General features: G+C 43.0%; 1 protein-coding gene across 7 annotated transcripts in view; it reads left to right on the top strand.

Annotated features, from left to right (window-relative positions):
- Positions 1-1,232: 1,232 nt before the first annotated feature.
- Positions 1,233-15,668, top strand: part of APLP2 (amyloid beta precursor like protein 2) — a 71,871-nt gene continuing 57,435 nt past the window's right edge. For 4 of the 7 annotated variants that reach the window (XM_048512034.1, XM_048512033.1, XM_048512032.1 and 1 more), the window contains exon 1: positions 1,235-1,441. In XM_048512034.1, the coding sequence (XP_048367991.1) occupies positions 1,331-1,441 (111 nt within the window). In that variant the 5' untranslated portion in view covers positions 1,235-1,330. Of the gene's footprint in view, positions 1,442-15,668 lie in introns of all 7 variants that reach the window. The other 3 variants (XM_048512029.1, XM_048512028.1, XM_048512035.1) reach the window with 2 other exon arrangements.

Here is a 15,668-nt window from a genome sequence, read left to right as displayed (position 1 = left end):
TCTGACAGGGCGTCTTTGGTGATCCAGCACGGTTTGACATTGACACGTGACTGCAAAAAGCATGCATTTCCCATCTGTGACTCTAATAAATCAATTGGTTATTGATTAGATTAACTGAGCCTTAATAATTTTTTACAGAGCAGGGTGATGAACTCATTTGTTACAAGGGCCAGATACAACACAAATGTGACTTGGTTCGGCCGGGCCCTGGATGGGTGTGTGTGTGTGTGGGGGGGCTGCCTCAGCTGGCGAGCCCCCAGCAGGCCCTCCAGCCCAGACTGGCAGAGTTGGTGGTGGCTACTTCATCTTGAGAGAGTTCAACAGGCCCACAAGCCAGTTGAGACAGTGTGGCCCCCTTGCTCCTGATCTGGCCTAGTGGCATGGGGTCGGCTTATGGGTATGATAAGCCCTCTCAAAAAGCCAGATTTGAGCCCTAAGTTGCATATTTGGCATCCCTGTGATAGAGCTTTAAAAATGAATGTTTAAAAGGAGAGACAGCATGGTATAGCTGTCAAAGTGTAGAACTAGGATGCGGAAGAGTCACTCTGCCCTGGAAGCTTGCTGGATGACCCAGGGACAGTCACCCACTCTCAGCCTAACCAGTGAGAATCTTTTGTAGGGTTCCTGTTGGGAAGAAAAGGGAGGCACAAATGCAATGAAATGCATAAATAGGATTATCAAAATAATCCCCCCCCCCTTTTATGTTATGTCATGTCTCTTAATCATGCTTTGCATCACTTTAGGGCTTTTACCTGTCAGGGTAGGCTACCCTCTCTCCCTATCTTACATAAGATTCTGATAAAAGTGACTTCTGCTGTGAAAGGAAGCAACTACTCAGAATGAAACCAGCGTGGGATCTTTTTGTATCAAACAACCTGAGCATGCTAATTTATGCAAAACTGATGCAAATAGGAGATAGCCGCACGCTCGCATACGTCACCGCCCCTCCCAACCTCTGCGCATTCTGCGCTCCTGGCAAGAAACCGCCGTTCCCATTCCCCTTGTCCCCGATTGGACGACCTGGAAGGTGGGCGTGTCCGTGTGACAGAACGAAGGCGGGCGTCGCCCGCCTCCTCTCATGGTTATTGGCTGTGACAGCAGTCTGTCTTTCCCGCTCTCCGTCCCTCTCCCTCACGCGTTCTTTCGGGGCTTTTTCCTCTGTTTTCCCACCGGCTCTCGGATAGTAGGCGGGGCTTGGAGAAGAGTCCCCGCCCCCTTGCTCCGGGCGCCGCCCACGAACGCTCTCCTTGGGAACGGAGCTGAGCCTCGCGCGCCAGTTGCCTTTTGGGCGGCGGCAGGAGCGGTTAGGCGGGCGGAGCGCGCGGGCAGGATGGCGACGACGTCGGCGGCGGGCACCGGGTGGCTGGGGTTGGGGCTGGCTTCCATGCTGCTGCTTCTGGCCCTTACCGCCCCGGGGGTCGCGCTGGCCGGCTACATCGAGGTAAGGCTGCGCTCCTCCTCAGCGTGGACGAGGGGAGTCCCCTCGAGGCTGGAAACTTGGGGGCGGGGGGGAGGAGCAGGCAACCCGCGGCTCCCGTTTTCTCCTGGGCGACGATAGCCCTGAGTTTGGAGTCTTCCTTGATGCAACCAAAGCATCTCTTACCTGGCCTTCCTTTCCCATGGCTCTTCCAGCTGTGTAATTATTAGTGCAGCCATCCGTGCAATTAGTAGTTCATTTATTAATGCAGTTATTAGTGCAGTCCTTTGTGCAGTTAATAGTGCAGTTCATCCGTGCAATTCAAGTATGGTGATCTTCCAGTCCTCTGCCCTTCTTCTCGCCCTGCAGTCTTGTTGCACGTTGCCTGTCATTCCTGGGGCATTTATTATCGCCACCCCGTCGCCAGCCGGGCTGGTGGCTGCTCTTCTGTTCATGGTCGCAGCCATGATCTTGGCCGGCTTGCCTGAGCAGTATTGTGTTCTCGGTGTGATGTGGGGGGTCCGCGGTGGTCGTGGGGCATCCTTGGCTGGCGTGGGCAGCGTTTCCCCTCCCCCCGAGCTGGGAGGACCTGCCGTGTGTGGGGGGGAGGGGGAGGGGGGGGAAGCCTTTGGCAACTTGGGCACCAGTCACTCCGAGTTCCCCGGGGGTTTACCCAGACCTGGTATGTCCAGGTATGCCTTTGCACAGAAGACAAGGGAAGAGTCTTGTTCCCTGTTGCAGATTGACGGGGCGTCAAGTCGGGCTTTGTTAGAGTATAATGTTTTGAAAAGGCAGAGCATCCCAAAGTATGTATAAGTGAAACTATTGTAAAGGGTGGGGAAGAAATCTAATTAATAATAATAAACCTGCAGTTTTTTCCCCCCACCTACGTTTGGATTCTCAGGAGCTGTTCTGTCTCCACCACCATCAAAAAAGAAGCAAGTCCTTGAAACACTACCCTAATGCTTGGATTGGGTCCAAACACTTATAGGAACTATTTTTAATATCGGTTCCCTGTTCTATGTTGCCTGTCTGTGCAACCCTCTTCTCACCTGTTCCTCACATTTTGAGACTCTCCACCTTTCCACTCCTTGGGCTTGCCTTTCTGGATCTCCCCGCTGCCCTGCGCCCACTTTGATTCTTCCTCCCTGTCCTCTATTTGCTATCTTTCCCCCTCCCCACCTCTTGAGCACGCGCACTCCCTTTCTCTCTCCCCTTTCTTGCGGTGTTTTTCCAGCAACCATCACCTTGAACTGGAAATCTTCAGTTAGACGCATCTGACCTCCTCCAAAGCTCCTTTCTCTCCCCCAGGAGAAACCTTTTGGGGGAAGTTCACATGCCTCCTTCGCGTTTTTTTAGTCTAACGATAACTTACGTTCTCTGGCTGTTGTGATGATAGATTCTGAAAGTGGAGGAGGTGACCCACATGAAAACCCCATGCTGTGGTTTCTGCAATGCAATGGGGAAGTCAGCTGACCACTTTCTCATTTTGGGTATAGATTTACTTATGTCAATTTTTTACATGTACTGTCATTCTGCAGCTTTAAAAAATGCTCTCAGCTCCGGCCAGAACTGGTGAGATAAAAATATTATCACACTAATGGGTGTGTCAGGTTGAGTCCCTTCCTGCGCCTGCTTGGATACTGTAGTTTTCCACTTTCCTTAGGGCTTAAACGGCTTCAATTCCCTTGATCTGCAAGCCAAGCTGTCCTTGTAGACTGCTTACACTTAGTGTCTTGTGTTTGACACGAAACTGAGCAGTGTGTTTCTTTCTTCTCCTGGCATGTGTTATGCATTGTTTCCGAAAGACAGTGTCAGAGTTTCATTTGTTACCCCTGAATTTGCAACAGCAACGTTTTATCCAAAGATTGACTTGTCTAGCCTGCTTCTGCCAAGGCCGTTTTGCAGCCAGGTCTCGGTTGTGTTTGTGGAGGCAGTTTAGCTGTCTCAAAGTATGTAAGCCTTCTTACTTGTCTGGAAAAGGACTGTGCTTGAATCAAGCTGGGTTTCTGCCAGACCTTTCTGGAATTAAAAAAAAATAAACAAAATGCTTTCGGCTTGAGCTGGAGAAATGGTGCTCCAGTGGCAGGCTAGGAATTTGGATCACTGTGTTTTGGAGTTAACCATCCGAGTCTTTTGTTTTACCTCTGTGTGCTCGCGTAGATATGTACCAGCACCGACCTCTGCATTCTTGGCATGGTAACAAGAAATGTGAGCGTCAGACGGGCCTGCGAGCTTGGGTTGGAAGGCAACTTTGTCGAGAAAAGCATCCATCTAATCAAGGCTGCCTCATCGACTTGATCGCTCCTGACTAAATCTTCCGTTTGAAAGCTGCATGTTGCATTGTCTTCAGGCTTTTTCGGAGTATTATGGGCACATGGGAAATTCTTAAGATGTTTGCTTTTCCTAATGGACACACAGGTTTTCAAGCTGAGCCCACAGTAACAGCATGATAGAAAAAATTCCTGTAGATTCTTGCTTGGCTGGATAAAGGAAGGCAAATGTAGCATGTAGGTCATTCTTGGAGCTAAATCTGCTTTGTTCAGATTGAGGCATGTATACCTGTCATTAGCACAGTTCCTCAAAGAGCACAGCAACACAGTTCCGTCATTATTCCGATCCTTATTGCATCGCTGCAGGATGTGATTTAAAAAAGGTCTTTCATCTTACACCGATATCATGCACCCTACCTGGGAATTGCCTTGTTCATTTTTTTCTTGAGCAAAAGCGCAATGCATACGTGCATTTATTTTGGTATTCTGCCACATTGCTGTGCCCATAATTCTATCAAACATTAGAAGATTAATTCGGTTCACTTACCTGTTCAGGTCCATGAATCGGTATGTAACGGAATTGGCCGTTCCGCGACAATAAGTGGTCTCGAATAACCTGCCTGAAGTTGTGCTGCCAGGTTGGTAGCAAGGTTCAGAGAGGCTGGGGTGATGGATTCCAACTTAAGCCTCTATCAGATTACTTGGCATGGGCATGTTGATGGAGAATTTGAGCACTGCTTCCTGATGATGGGACTAATCCCCTGCACCTGTTAAAATCTCTTCCAGCTGTAGGGTGCACTTCCTTTCTCCTATCTCGGACATGTTCAGCTGCCTGTATGTATCCGTGCTTCATAAATTAGTGGCGAGCCTGCCTTTTTTTTTCTTTCTTTCAGTGCTTGTCTGCTTCGGGCAAGGCAATGTATTCGGGGAGGCCTCTCAATTTCTAGTATTTATTGATGGCATGGATGGATAGTTTTGCTGTGCTTCCAGTTGCAGTTTTAGCTGTGAAAAGGAAAAACAGGACAACAGTGGTTGTGAAAACAGGCAGGGGAAGTATCATTTCCTAATGTTTTTTCATGCCTACTTACATAACTCATGTCTGCTGAGAAAAGACAGTATAGTTCTTTCCGTTGATTTGGTGTATATCCGTTAGCTGGATTTTCTTTCACTTGATTAACTAGTCTCTGTCCCCAGAAAACCCTGTAATCTGTTTACCAACTACGACATGTCTGTTTCTAGTTTGAAGTGCATGTATCTGAAATTTAATGTGTATCAGATTCTGTATTAAGAGGAATGTGAAAAGTACTTTGACCTCTATTAAGTGATCATTTCTTTGTGGTGCGGATCTGATCCACTGACTCAGTATCATTCTGGTTGAATTGGCCCTGCACTGAATAGTTAAGGCACAGCAATTGCTGTTCAGTTTTATCAGGCTGCTTTAAGTCCAGATTTCTGGGATGCAGAAGGAACATTAATAATTCTATGGAGCCTTGATTGGAAACTTGCTTGCCTGGAGGCCCATGTTATTGTGTGCACAGGTGGTAGAGCCACACTCTGCGGCCTGCTAGACAGTGCTATTATCACGGTTCATACTTCTCCACGTACCTCTGAGATGGTACCTCGGGGGCCCCTGAGGAATTGGATTTGACCCAGCATTGCATTTAAATGGGCAGTTTATTTATTTAAAGGGATTTGTGACTTTCCTCACTTGTGTTTAAAAGTATTACAAATCTTAAAACCACTCAGAATACAATAAAAGCATCTGTTTAATCCAGACTGTTTCAGAAAGCTGCAATAAAAAAAGAGAATTAATTAATGGCTAACCGAAGGAAGGAAGCAGTACAGGCTTTCTGGTAAATTAGGAGTTGGGGTTTTTAAACCATTTTTGGGAGATATAACATAGGATCAGCAAACAAACTCTGTTTCTTGTCTTTTTTTGTGCTCACAAAAATTATTCCTTGTTGAGAAAGTATAATCTGCTGATTTTCACCACATTTGGTCTATAGGTTCAGATGGAGAAGGATGGTCTTTTGGGTTTGTCTGTCTGAGGCCATAAAATATCAATAGGATTGTAACAATAGGCTTATGTGTGTGTACCATCAAGTCACAGCTGACCTGTGGCGACCTCTTAGGTTTTTCAAGACTTGAGACATTCAGAGGTGGTTTGCACACAGAGTTCTGAGAGAACTGTGTCTGACCTAAGGTCACCCACAGGCTTCATGTGGAGGAGTGAGGGATCAAGCCTGGTTCTCCAGATTAAAGTCCAGTGGTCTTAACTAATATGCCAAATCAGCTCTTAAATAGGCTTAGCTTCTCTGAATTCCCAGCTTTCATTTTTAAAAGAAATCTTTAGCCCCTACCCTCATGGAGATATGCCTTTTTTCTCATATGTCTATGAGGGAAGAGACTAGAGACTTACTTTCTTTAAAAAGAAAATTCTGGGCATTCAGACACCCCCCGCCCCACCTGTTGTTACAGTACTCCAGTGATAAATCAATATTTAAAAAGAAGATGAAAATAACTTGTCTTGAGTTGGGAGTTGTTTGACCGTGATCCAATCATCGACAGTGGGCTAGAGATGGGTGTGACAAAGATAACCCCACATTATGCTGGCGGAAAAAAAGACTCTCATAATGTGCTTCCAGAAAAACATCACCAAAAAAATTGCAGCTAAAATTGAAGGTGCAAAAACGCGTGTGGGAAATTGGGGTAAACGGAAGCAGTATGGGGCCACAGCTGACAGGAAAAACCCACGGGGAAAAGCCTTCGGTGTCGGTTTCTTGTTTGTTCAAATGGAAATTTCTTCTATGGTTATTAGCACAATTTCCGAATTTGTAGTTACTTCTTGTGGCACATTGACATGCAGGGATAGATGAAATGGACTGGATGTTGTTTACCAGCTTTGGGCTAATATGTTTGCCTGCCCTGAAATAGGTTACACTGAAGCAAATCTTTCTGTTAATGGTGCCTTTGAAGAGGTCAGGCTCAAATGGATGATTCAAAGCTGCAGTTTTAGTTGTGAATTTGTAGCTTTCTTATGCATACTTTGTCAAAGTACCTATTTGGTTTAATTTAACACATGGTCTCTGATCTCTGCAAGCTCAAAGTAATGCTAGGTTCCAGATTAGATACAGCAGCTCATGAATCAAAGTCATTTGCTTGTGGCTGCATGCAAGCAATTTGTCTGGAAGCAATATAACTGGTTGTACCCAAGTCTGAATAATTTGGAATATTTGATTCTGCTGTTCAAGAAGAAGAAGAGTTTGGATTTATACCCCACCTTTCTCTCCTATAAGGAGACTCAAGTTGGCTTACAAGCTCCTTTCCCTTCTCCCCACAACAGACACCTTGTGAGGTAGGTGGGGCTGAGAGAGTTCCGAAGAACTGTGGCTAGCCCAGGGGTAGGGAACCTGCGGCTCTCCAGATGTTCAGGAACTACAATTCCCATCAGCCTCTGTCAGCATGGCCAATTGGCCATGCTGGTAGGGGCTGATGGGCTCCTGAGTACATCTGGGCTGCCAAGTTCAGAGCTAACCGTCCACCAACAAGAATGTAGGAGTGTGGAAACACATCTGGTTCACCAGATAAGCCTCTGCCTCTCAGGTGAAAGAGTGGGGAATCAAACCCAATTCTCCAGATTAGAATCCACCTGCTCTTAACCATACACCATGCGGCGCTCTTATTGTTTTACTGGTTTCAATAAATTTCTCTGGAGTACAGTTAGAATTGTGCCAACCTATTGTACATCCATCCTTGTATTAAAAAGGAGTTGCTCTCTTTGAAAGGCATCCTACAGGTAATAAAGGCAGAAGCTGGGTATCTTGCCAAAATATAGTTTTGATGCAATACCGCATCCTGTTGAAATGGCTATTTCCCAGCATTAATAGTGTCTTCTAAATGTGCAATTTGTTTATAGCCCTTAGCTATACACTTTAAGCATTCAACCTCTTTATAGAAGACAGCTCATTGTGCTCAATTGCTCAATATGTTTTGAGTCAGTAACTTTACCCTTGAAGTCCTATAAGCTGCATATAGCTGGTGTGTGTTGCTTCATTAGCTCCATTCTCCTGTGTGCATTAACTTTAGCCTCATTCATAAAATATTTCCTTTCACATCTTTTTGTCTTCAGCACATCTTTTTTTTTTCCAGGTCATGAAATTGAGTACATCTTGAGTAGACCATTCTCTATTAATATTTTTGCTATCTTGTATTTTCTCAAGCACTTTAATTCTACTTCACCGTAGTATAGTTAAACGCTTAGGATGAAATGCTGCATTTCCATATCTGCAGGTGTGTTAAGACTCCAGTTCTTATCACACCTGGTTTGTTTAAACATTTAGCAGAAAGGAAAGAACATTTAATGCTAAGGTTGAAAATAATGGTCTTGTTTATTCTTCAGTGCCTAGAAACGAGAGGTTACTTAATGTGAAGTATTAGCAAATTTAAATCATCTTGCAATTTTTATATCAATTGCTCTAAGGTGAGCTGGTGGAAATTTCTTCCAGTCTGAACAATTATCTAGCAAAAGTTGACTGTGTCTAAGTTTTGTGTCTTAGTTTTCACAACTTTTTGCCTAAAATTAGATCGGCTGCCTTGATCATCCAGGCCTAGAAACTTGAGGTTGCTGTTGTTCTCTAGAGAGTATGTGTACCTGGTTATGATTTATCTTATGGTTTGACAACATAGCATAGCTAGTGCAGAGGTTAGCAGTGAGCGACCATTTCCCAAATCCTAGATCACATACTTGTTGACTAGTAAGGAAACTATACATTTATGGAAATAAGACTTGCTGGTGACCTTCATTGGGACTTCAGGTTTGCACTGGTGGCCCACTTCATCTCTCTTCGTTCTCAGAGTGGCTCACTAAGAAAACCTTTTTCCCTGACATAGGACTCGGGCAAAATCTGAAGTGAAAAAGATTGGCAGGGACTAGTATGGGTCACTTGTTGAGTTTTTCACCTAGTCTTTTACTGGTGTGAACTGGATTGGGAAGCTAACTAATTTTGGGGTATGACTATGGAGCCTACTGTTCAAAATGGTTTCTTTGATATGTCTGATTATAACTTCTGGCAGCATATCTGAGGGGGAGTGGTAGAGGCTGACCTCACTATCTTTATTTTTTAAAAAAACAGCCTCTCAGATCTGTAGCACAGCTGTGTTTTGAAATACAGCCACTTAATGAAGGTATGGATATATGTTGCAATAAGTGGGTTTTCGCTGCTGCCTCTGAAGAGACTTTTGGTAAGGAAATTCCTGCAATTGCACTAGGGTGCTGAACAAACACATAATTTTTGGTCCCGTTCAGGTCAGCTCAGCTGCTCCTCTCAGTACTGTATTTCAGGGATGTATTTGAGTTCATGTTTTGTGTTTCCCTGATCACTGTCCAAAATTTGGCCTGTGACTTTTACTAAACATTAAAGGTCCACATAATTAATATGATGCAGCTTGTGAATACTTTTATTTTGTTAAATTAACTTATATACTCATTCAGAATTTTTATAGAATCCCATTCTTATATATAAATGTGTGTTTTTTTCTGTACTGAATCCTTAACAAAATAAGAAAAAATAAGTTCTATTTCAAATTACTATATTGGTTTCATTTAAGGTTTGTATTATATTTGGTGGACTTCATGAGCACTGGAGATTGGAGTTAGGTAGCAAAATCTGGGTTAAAAGAGATCCTGAAGAACAGCAAACTGAACAGTGGGGGCCATTATTTTAGATACACTCCAGTACTATATCAAACTGCTGTGCCAATATAGAGGTAATACTTACCCACCAAGTCTGTTGTGTTCCCATTTTGGAAAATGACAGCTTGGATTCAGAATTGGCCATGTCACAGTTATTGGTATCTCTATGATGCTAAACATGTTCTGTTTAGAACTAGAATTTTGAAAATCTTGGCATGCAAACCAGCCTTCTTAGTTGCAGAGGAAAGTACAAGAATGTGTTAGCAGTATTTCTTAGTCTGAAAGCTGACAACTAAAATGTGTGATGATTTCGGAACTCTGGGTATTTTGAGCATAATCAGTGATGGGCTGGTAGTGTTTATGTTCTTAGTAACAATACCGTTTAGCTGTTTGTATTTTTTGTGTGTTATAAGGGGGAAAATACTATGAAAAAATGCCATAGAGCGACTGAAAATCGGTTGTCTCCCTGCTACTGTGTTCAAGAAGATATTATTTGGTGATAGCAAGAGAGTTTTGGTTTTGAAACTGGGGTCCCTGATTGGCATGGTGTGTGTGTGTACATGTTATTGACTTAATTAAAAAGTTAGAACAGATATGCATATTTCCCCATACTTTATTTTTGATATTCCTTGGTGTAGCATTTTGGGTTGGTTTGAAAGATTCTAATGTGCTACCAGGGTTCTGTTGAGCTATTCTCACAGAAGGTAGCTAAATTTTGCATACTGGTACACAACAAGCGTAGTTCCTTATTAAAACAAAGAGCCGCACTGTGTGATGAGGACTGTAATAATGCCTGAAGCTAATGTTATTTATTAATAGATTTTATAATGGATTTTAATTTATATTATATTTTTGTATAAGTGGAGTGCTATGTATTCACATGTACTCTGATTTTAAACTATTGGCTGGCCAAAAGGCCGTAATAATAAATATCTATCTATCTGTTGAGCTATTCTTTTAAAATCTGATTGCTGAGCTAAATCCTGTGGGATCTAGTGCACATAGAGACCTTATTCAGAAACAAAACATTTTCAGCATAAGTTCCCCCATGAATTCCAGGGGCAAACAGGAGCACATGAGCAGTGTTAATTATTTCCGTGCTAACATGGTATTCTTGGTAATAGATTGTATTCAACCATTGTGGATAGTCCAGGTGCTCAAACTTACCTCAGACAATTTATTCTTGTACATGATACTGAAACTGAAACGTTTTTAGTCAGCAGATTTCTTCTCTCCCCTCCTCCCTGCACAAAACAGTCCAGTTTAGTACGATGTTTCCTTCCATGGCTCTGGGAAAAAATAATTAACATTATTCACCCTTTCCTTCACCCGTTTCCTAGCCATGGGCTGAAAGACATGTAGACCTCAGCATAACCAATTGGTTCTTCCGGTCACCTCATTAATTTACTAAATGTGTGGAGTCAGCCCATTGACTGGTGTCTGGGTCTTTTTGAAAATAGAAAATGTAAATGGTGTATCACTGCGTTTCATTCTTTTTAAAAACTATAATTTGTTGTATGCATTTTTGGGAAAGCAATGAATGCTTCCTGTGTTTGGGTGGAGATTATTTTCTAACTCATTCATGAATAGCTTCCCTATGCAGTTTTTAAATAGCTGGGAAATAGTTCATGTGTATAGAACATGTGCACATTCAGGTGCTATTAACACTGCTTTTATATTCTAAGATCACACACTTGGATGAACTCCAAGGGGATTTTTCGGGCCTTGTAGCGAGAGGGGAAAATCACTTGGAAATGGAATCAGACACAGTTGTTAGCCATTCTTACCCATTTAACCACTTTATTAAGATAACCTGGAATGGTAACAGATTTTGTGCCGTGCCTGGATGAAGACTTGTGACAAAGCTAATCCAGTAATTTCATTGTAACTGAATAGCTCAGTAATCTTTGACTGCAGTGTTAACCCTGCATGACATGACTGCAGTCAGTAGTTTCGTCAATTTTGAAAAACAAAACAAAGCAAATTTGGCCGTTTGTCTCCTGCTTAGTGTGGAGAGGCTGGGAGCCTTTTAGTAACTAATCTTCATTACTCTCCAGCAGGGAAAAGTAAGAGAAAAATTGAACACGTAGAAAAAACAACCCGGCAGTGAAAAAATAGGAGAAAGACAAATTCAAGCTTTCCTGGGAGGAGGGCCCTCATGGTTTTCTGTGGTGCAATCTCCTTCGCTTAGTCAGCGATACAGGCTTTGAGCAATTAAATAAGAAATCCCTCCTAATTGAGATGGACCATCAGAGCCCTTTTAGTCCATGGTAAAAGGTATTACCGAGCCCTGAACATTGTCTGTTTACTGATGCCAGCTCAACATGTTCATGAAGCAAATACACAGCCAGTAACACTTTGCTAGAGGGAAGGCAGTATGGTATAGCCCCGTGGTGGCGAACCTTTGGCACTCCAGATGTTATGGACTACAATTCCCATCAGCCCCTGCCAGCATGGCCAATTGGCCATGCTGGCAGGGGCTGATGGGAATTGTAGTCCATAACATCTGGGGTGCCAAAGGTTCGCCACCACTGGAGCTAGATCTCAGAAGTTAAGCAGGGTTGGTACTTGGAAGGGAGACTACCAAGGAGGGCTCTGCAGAGGAAGGCAGTGGCAAACCACCTCTGCTTCTCATTTGCCTTGAAAGCCCCTTGATAGACCCCCATACGTTGGCTTTGACTTGATAACGCTTGGGAGGAAGAAGCTCAAGCAAAAAGGGCTTATACCATCAACTCCAGCAGAATATCTTCTCCTTAACTGCTTTATGTTTCAATATTTTAAATTGTGCGTCTGCCAACAGGAAGCATATAAGTAATAAATATTGCCAGGTATCATTAGGATCTCATTTGTGAAATGAGACTGCAATTTAAAGGGGCAAAAGGTCTTTGAAAAGAATTCTAGGTAGTTTTCTTATTGCTATATAATTGTGATGAGACTAGAAGTACAGAGGTTAAAACCAGCTTAGAATCTTTTCCAGAAAACAGATTTCTATTTTTTATCATGTTGATAACCAACTACTGATGCAGTTTGCCCTAGAGGAAATAATTAAGAGATCTCAAAGAAGGGGCATACGTCGGGAGTGCAAAAATTAAATAAACCACGTGGAGCAGATTTACATAGCAATTACTTTGTAATCATTGCAAGAGTGCTGGCTCTAGGTGCTTAGACGAATAGCTTTTCAGAACCCAAGAAAACCCAGTTAAACTGGCAAGGACTAGATCTTCCTTTGCCAGGCACTATAAATTACTTCTTAATTTTTATAATGCCATTAAGCCGCTTTTCAAATGGAGATCTGTATTGCCCTATGGAAAACCTATTGATGAACATTTCAGGAAGTTATTCTCAACATAGTGTGGTGCTTTAATGAAGCAGAAGTGCATGTTTGTGGTGCAGTGTGGCAGAGATGCTACCTATGGAAGTATTGCGAGATGAAATTGAAGTTCCAGTGTGGAACTTGCTACCTGTAAAACCATTAATTGAAGTCTCCTAACACTAATAGTCATATTCCAATGGGATTCTGGCAAATTATGCTATGAACTACAAATCTGATATTGTTCATAAAGCTGTTTTTGTTTAGAATGTGTTGGTCTGTGTTGAAAGGAATCTTACATTTTCATGTCCTCCCTCTCTTCCACACAGACACAATTTCCTTAATAAGAGCAGTGCTGGTTCCACACTATAACTTTTTGCATGTCTCAGCAGGTCCTTTTCTGTATTCTGCTGCAATATTCTTCAAAAATAGTGGTTCCATATGAAATTGAAGAAGAAGCAGAATTTGGATTTATATCCCACCTTTCTCTCCAGTAAAGAGACTCAAGGTGGCTTACAAGCTCCTTTCCCTCTCCTCTCCCTACAACAGACACCTTGTGAGGGAGGTGGGGCTGAGAGAGTTCAGAGAGAACTGTGACTAGCCCAAGGTCACTCAGCAGGAATGTAGGAGAGCAGAAACACATCTGGTTCACCAGAGAAGTCTTCCACTCAGGTGAAGAAGTGGGGAATCAAACCCGGTTCTCCAGATTAGAATCCACCTGCTCTTAACCTCTACACCATGCTGGCTGAAATGGGGATTTCAGACATCAGCTTAAGTTCTATATTCTCCACCCAAATCCACCACCTCAGGCAGAATCTTACCTCATGTCTAAAATCCCTTTTATCAAAATGCTGGCTTTCTTCCAGCAATTTCCCATTTGCTCCATTGTTTTCATGCTAAATTTATTGCTTCTTCTTGGGAGTGGGGGCTCTGTCGGCTGTCATGAAGAAATGCCTGATGATCAGTTATCGGTAAAGTAGGGAAAGGGGGTTGTTTTTTCCTAAACCAAAATTGCCAAAATTAAGCCAAAATTGCAACTCCTTTTAAAAAATGTTTGTTATTGGGAACCAGGGTGGAGTAGTGGTTAGTGTTGAGCTCGGTTCTGGGAGACCTCATCTTGAAATCCCTACTCTGCCATGGAAGCTTTCCCAATGAACTTGGGCCATTAACACACACTCTGCCTAACTTACCCCATGGAATTTGTTCTGAGGATAAAATGGAGGTCAGGAGAACAAATATAATGTTAAACATCTTTGGGTTTTCCCCAGTAAGACCGATGAGGCAGAAATGAAGTAAATGTTGTTATAACACTGTTAAGCAGTAGTGATAATTTAAAAAGTGGGGGATTATTAACTTGGCTGTCTGCAATGTTGAAAAAATATTAACTCCCTTCCTTTTGTCCCCCCTCCCTCCCCCAGAATAAGAGCTAGGTAAGCATTGTTCATGAATGTTGAAAGAATGTGCCAGCCCTGAAAAAGCAGGAAATGATTAAACTGGAGGAAGAAGAGGCAGATTTTTTAAAAAGGACAGTAGCCCTAGGAAGTCTTAATAACACTTTGTGTGGGACAGTCTAACACTACACTTGTAAAAAGTAAAAAGAAATAAGCTGCGGGTGAGATCAAGGTACTAGCATTAATAGGTTGACCACAGCATTATCAAAATAGTCTGAAAAATATGTGACCAAATCATACCAATTGCAAAGTACAAGTGGACTTGTGTGGAACCAGCTTGAGTTATAATCATGGCTTTTTTTGTTCCTCTTGACTTTGATCACTGTGCCAGCTAGGAATTTGGTTTTTCAACTGAACCAGGGCATTTGGAGGATGTACTTTTCAAGCATCCAATTACATAGAAAAGCAAAAATACAGGGTTTAACTTAGACCAATTTGGTTTCATGTTTAAGCTTGCTCACTGTTGACATTCACCCAGGGACCCTGTGTAATTAGATCTGGGAGGACTTGTGGGGATGGGGAATCTCAATTTCCTCACCTGTGGGTTTCTCCACTGTCCTCCCATTTGTAGCTCCTGCTTTTTTTACCCAGTCTTCTTGGAATCCCCTTGATGGTGCCAGCAGCACTGCCAAGAGTAGGATGAATTCTCCTTTGTTATTGCAGCTCGCTGACTCTTGTGGCAGGGAAGACAGGTGGTTCCCTCTGTCCCCTGCTACAGTAAACAGTTCCTTGGGCCAAAAAGTCTGCATGGCATACTTTTTGCACCAGCCAGCTGGTTGATGCAGCTCTGGACTTGGAGTGGAATGCCTGCCAGATGTGCTTTCAGCTCCAAGCAGCCCCCAGGTGAGGGGATGTTGTCTTGCTCCTTCTTCTCATCATCAACACCACTTCTGCTCCCTCCTCTTGAATGGCGTTGGGGAAGACCTTTAGAAAACACTAAAACTTTGGCCTTTTGGTGCTTTGTAAAGTGTGAACTACTTCAGTAAACAACCTGGAGAATTCGAGATATCAACAACAACATCATCAACATAAAGCAAGTTTGAGACACGTGTTTGAGACAGGTGAGGAGGGTGGAACAGTTCACCAGAGAGATGGCTATCAATATCATTTGTATACAAATTGAAAAGGAAGGGAGCCAAAAGACAACCTTGCAAAACACCCTGCCCTGTTCATCTTGATTACTTGGGTCAGTCATCTGTTATTTCCACATCTCACTTGTGTGGTATTATTTTGGTGGAGTTTGCGATTTAGCCAAAGGAGCCAACAATTGATTGAAGTAGCTAATTTTCCCCACCATCTAGCATGTGGAATGGGATCAGAAGCCTTCCTTTGGTTGATAAAACCACACAGAGTTTACTTCTAGGTGGTTTAGTATATTTCTTGACCAAATGGGGAAGTGCTGAACCATGTTCTGTAGCAGGTGGAGCCTCTCTTCCTTCCTCCCCCTTCTCGACATCACTGCTGTCACTTCCTGTTGCTGTTCCCTCTTGCTGTTCCCTTTAATGCTCTTCCTGCCATTTCCTCC

The sequence above is a fragment of the Sphaerodactylus townsendi genome, linkage group LG12, assembly GCF_021028975.2.
Source record: "Sphaerodactylus townsendi isolate TG3544 linkage group LG12, MPM_Stown_v2.3, whole genome shotgun sequence".
In the NCBI taxonomy this organism is placed as follows: domain Eukaryota; kingdom Metazoa; phylum Chordata; class Lepidosauria; order Squamata; family Sphaerodactylidae; genus Sphaerodactylus; species Sphaerodactylus townsendi.
Note: the sequence above shows the minus strand (reverse complement) of the source record. Positions and strands in the feature narration are given on the sequence as shown.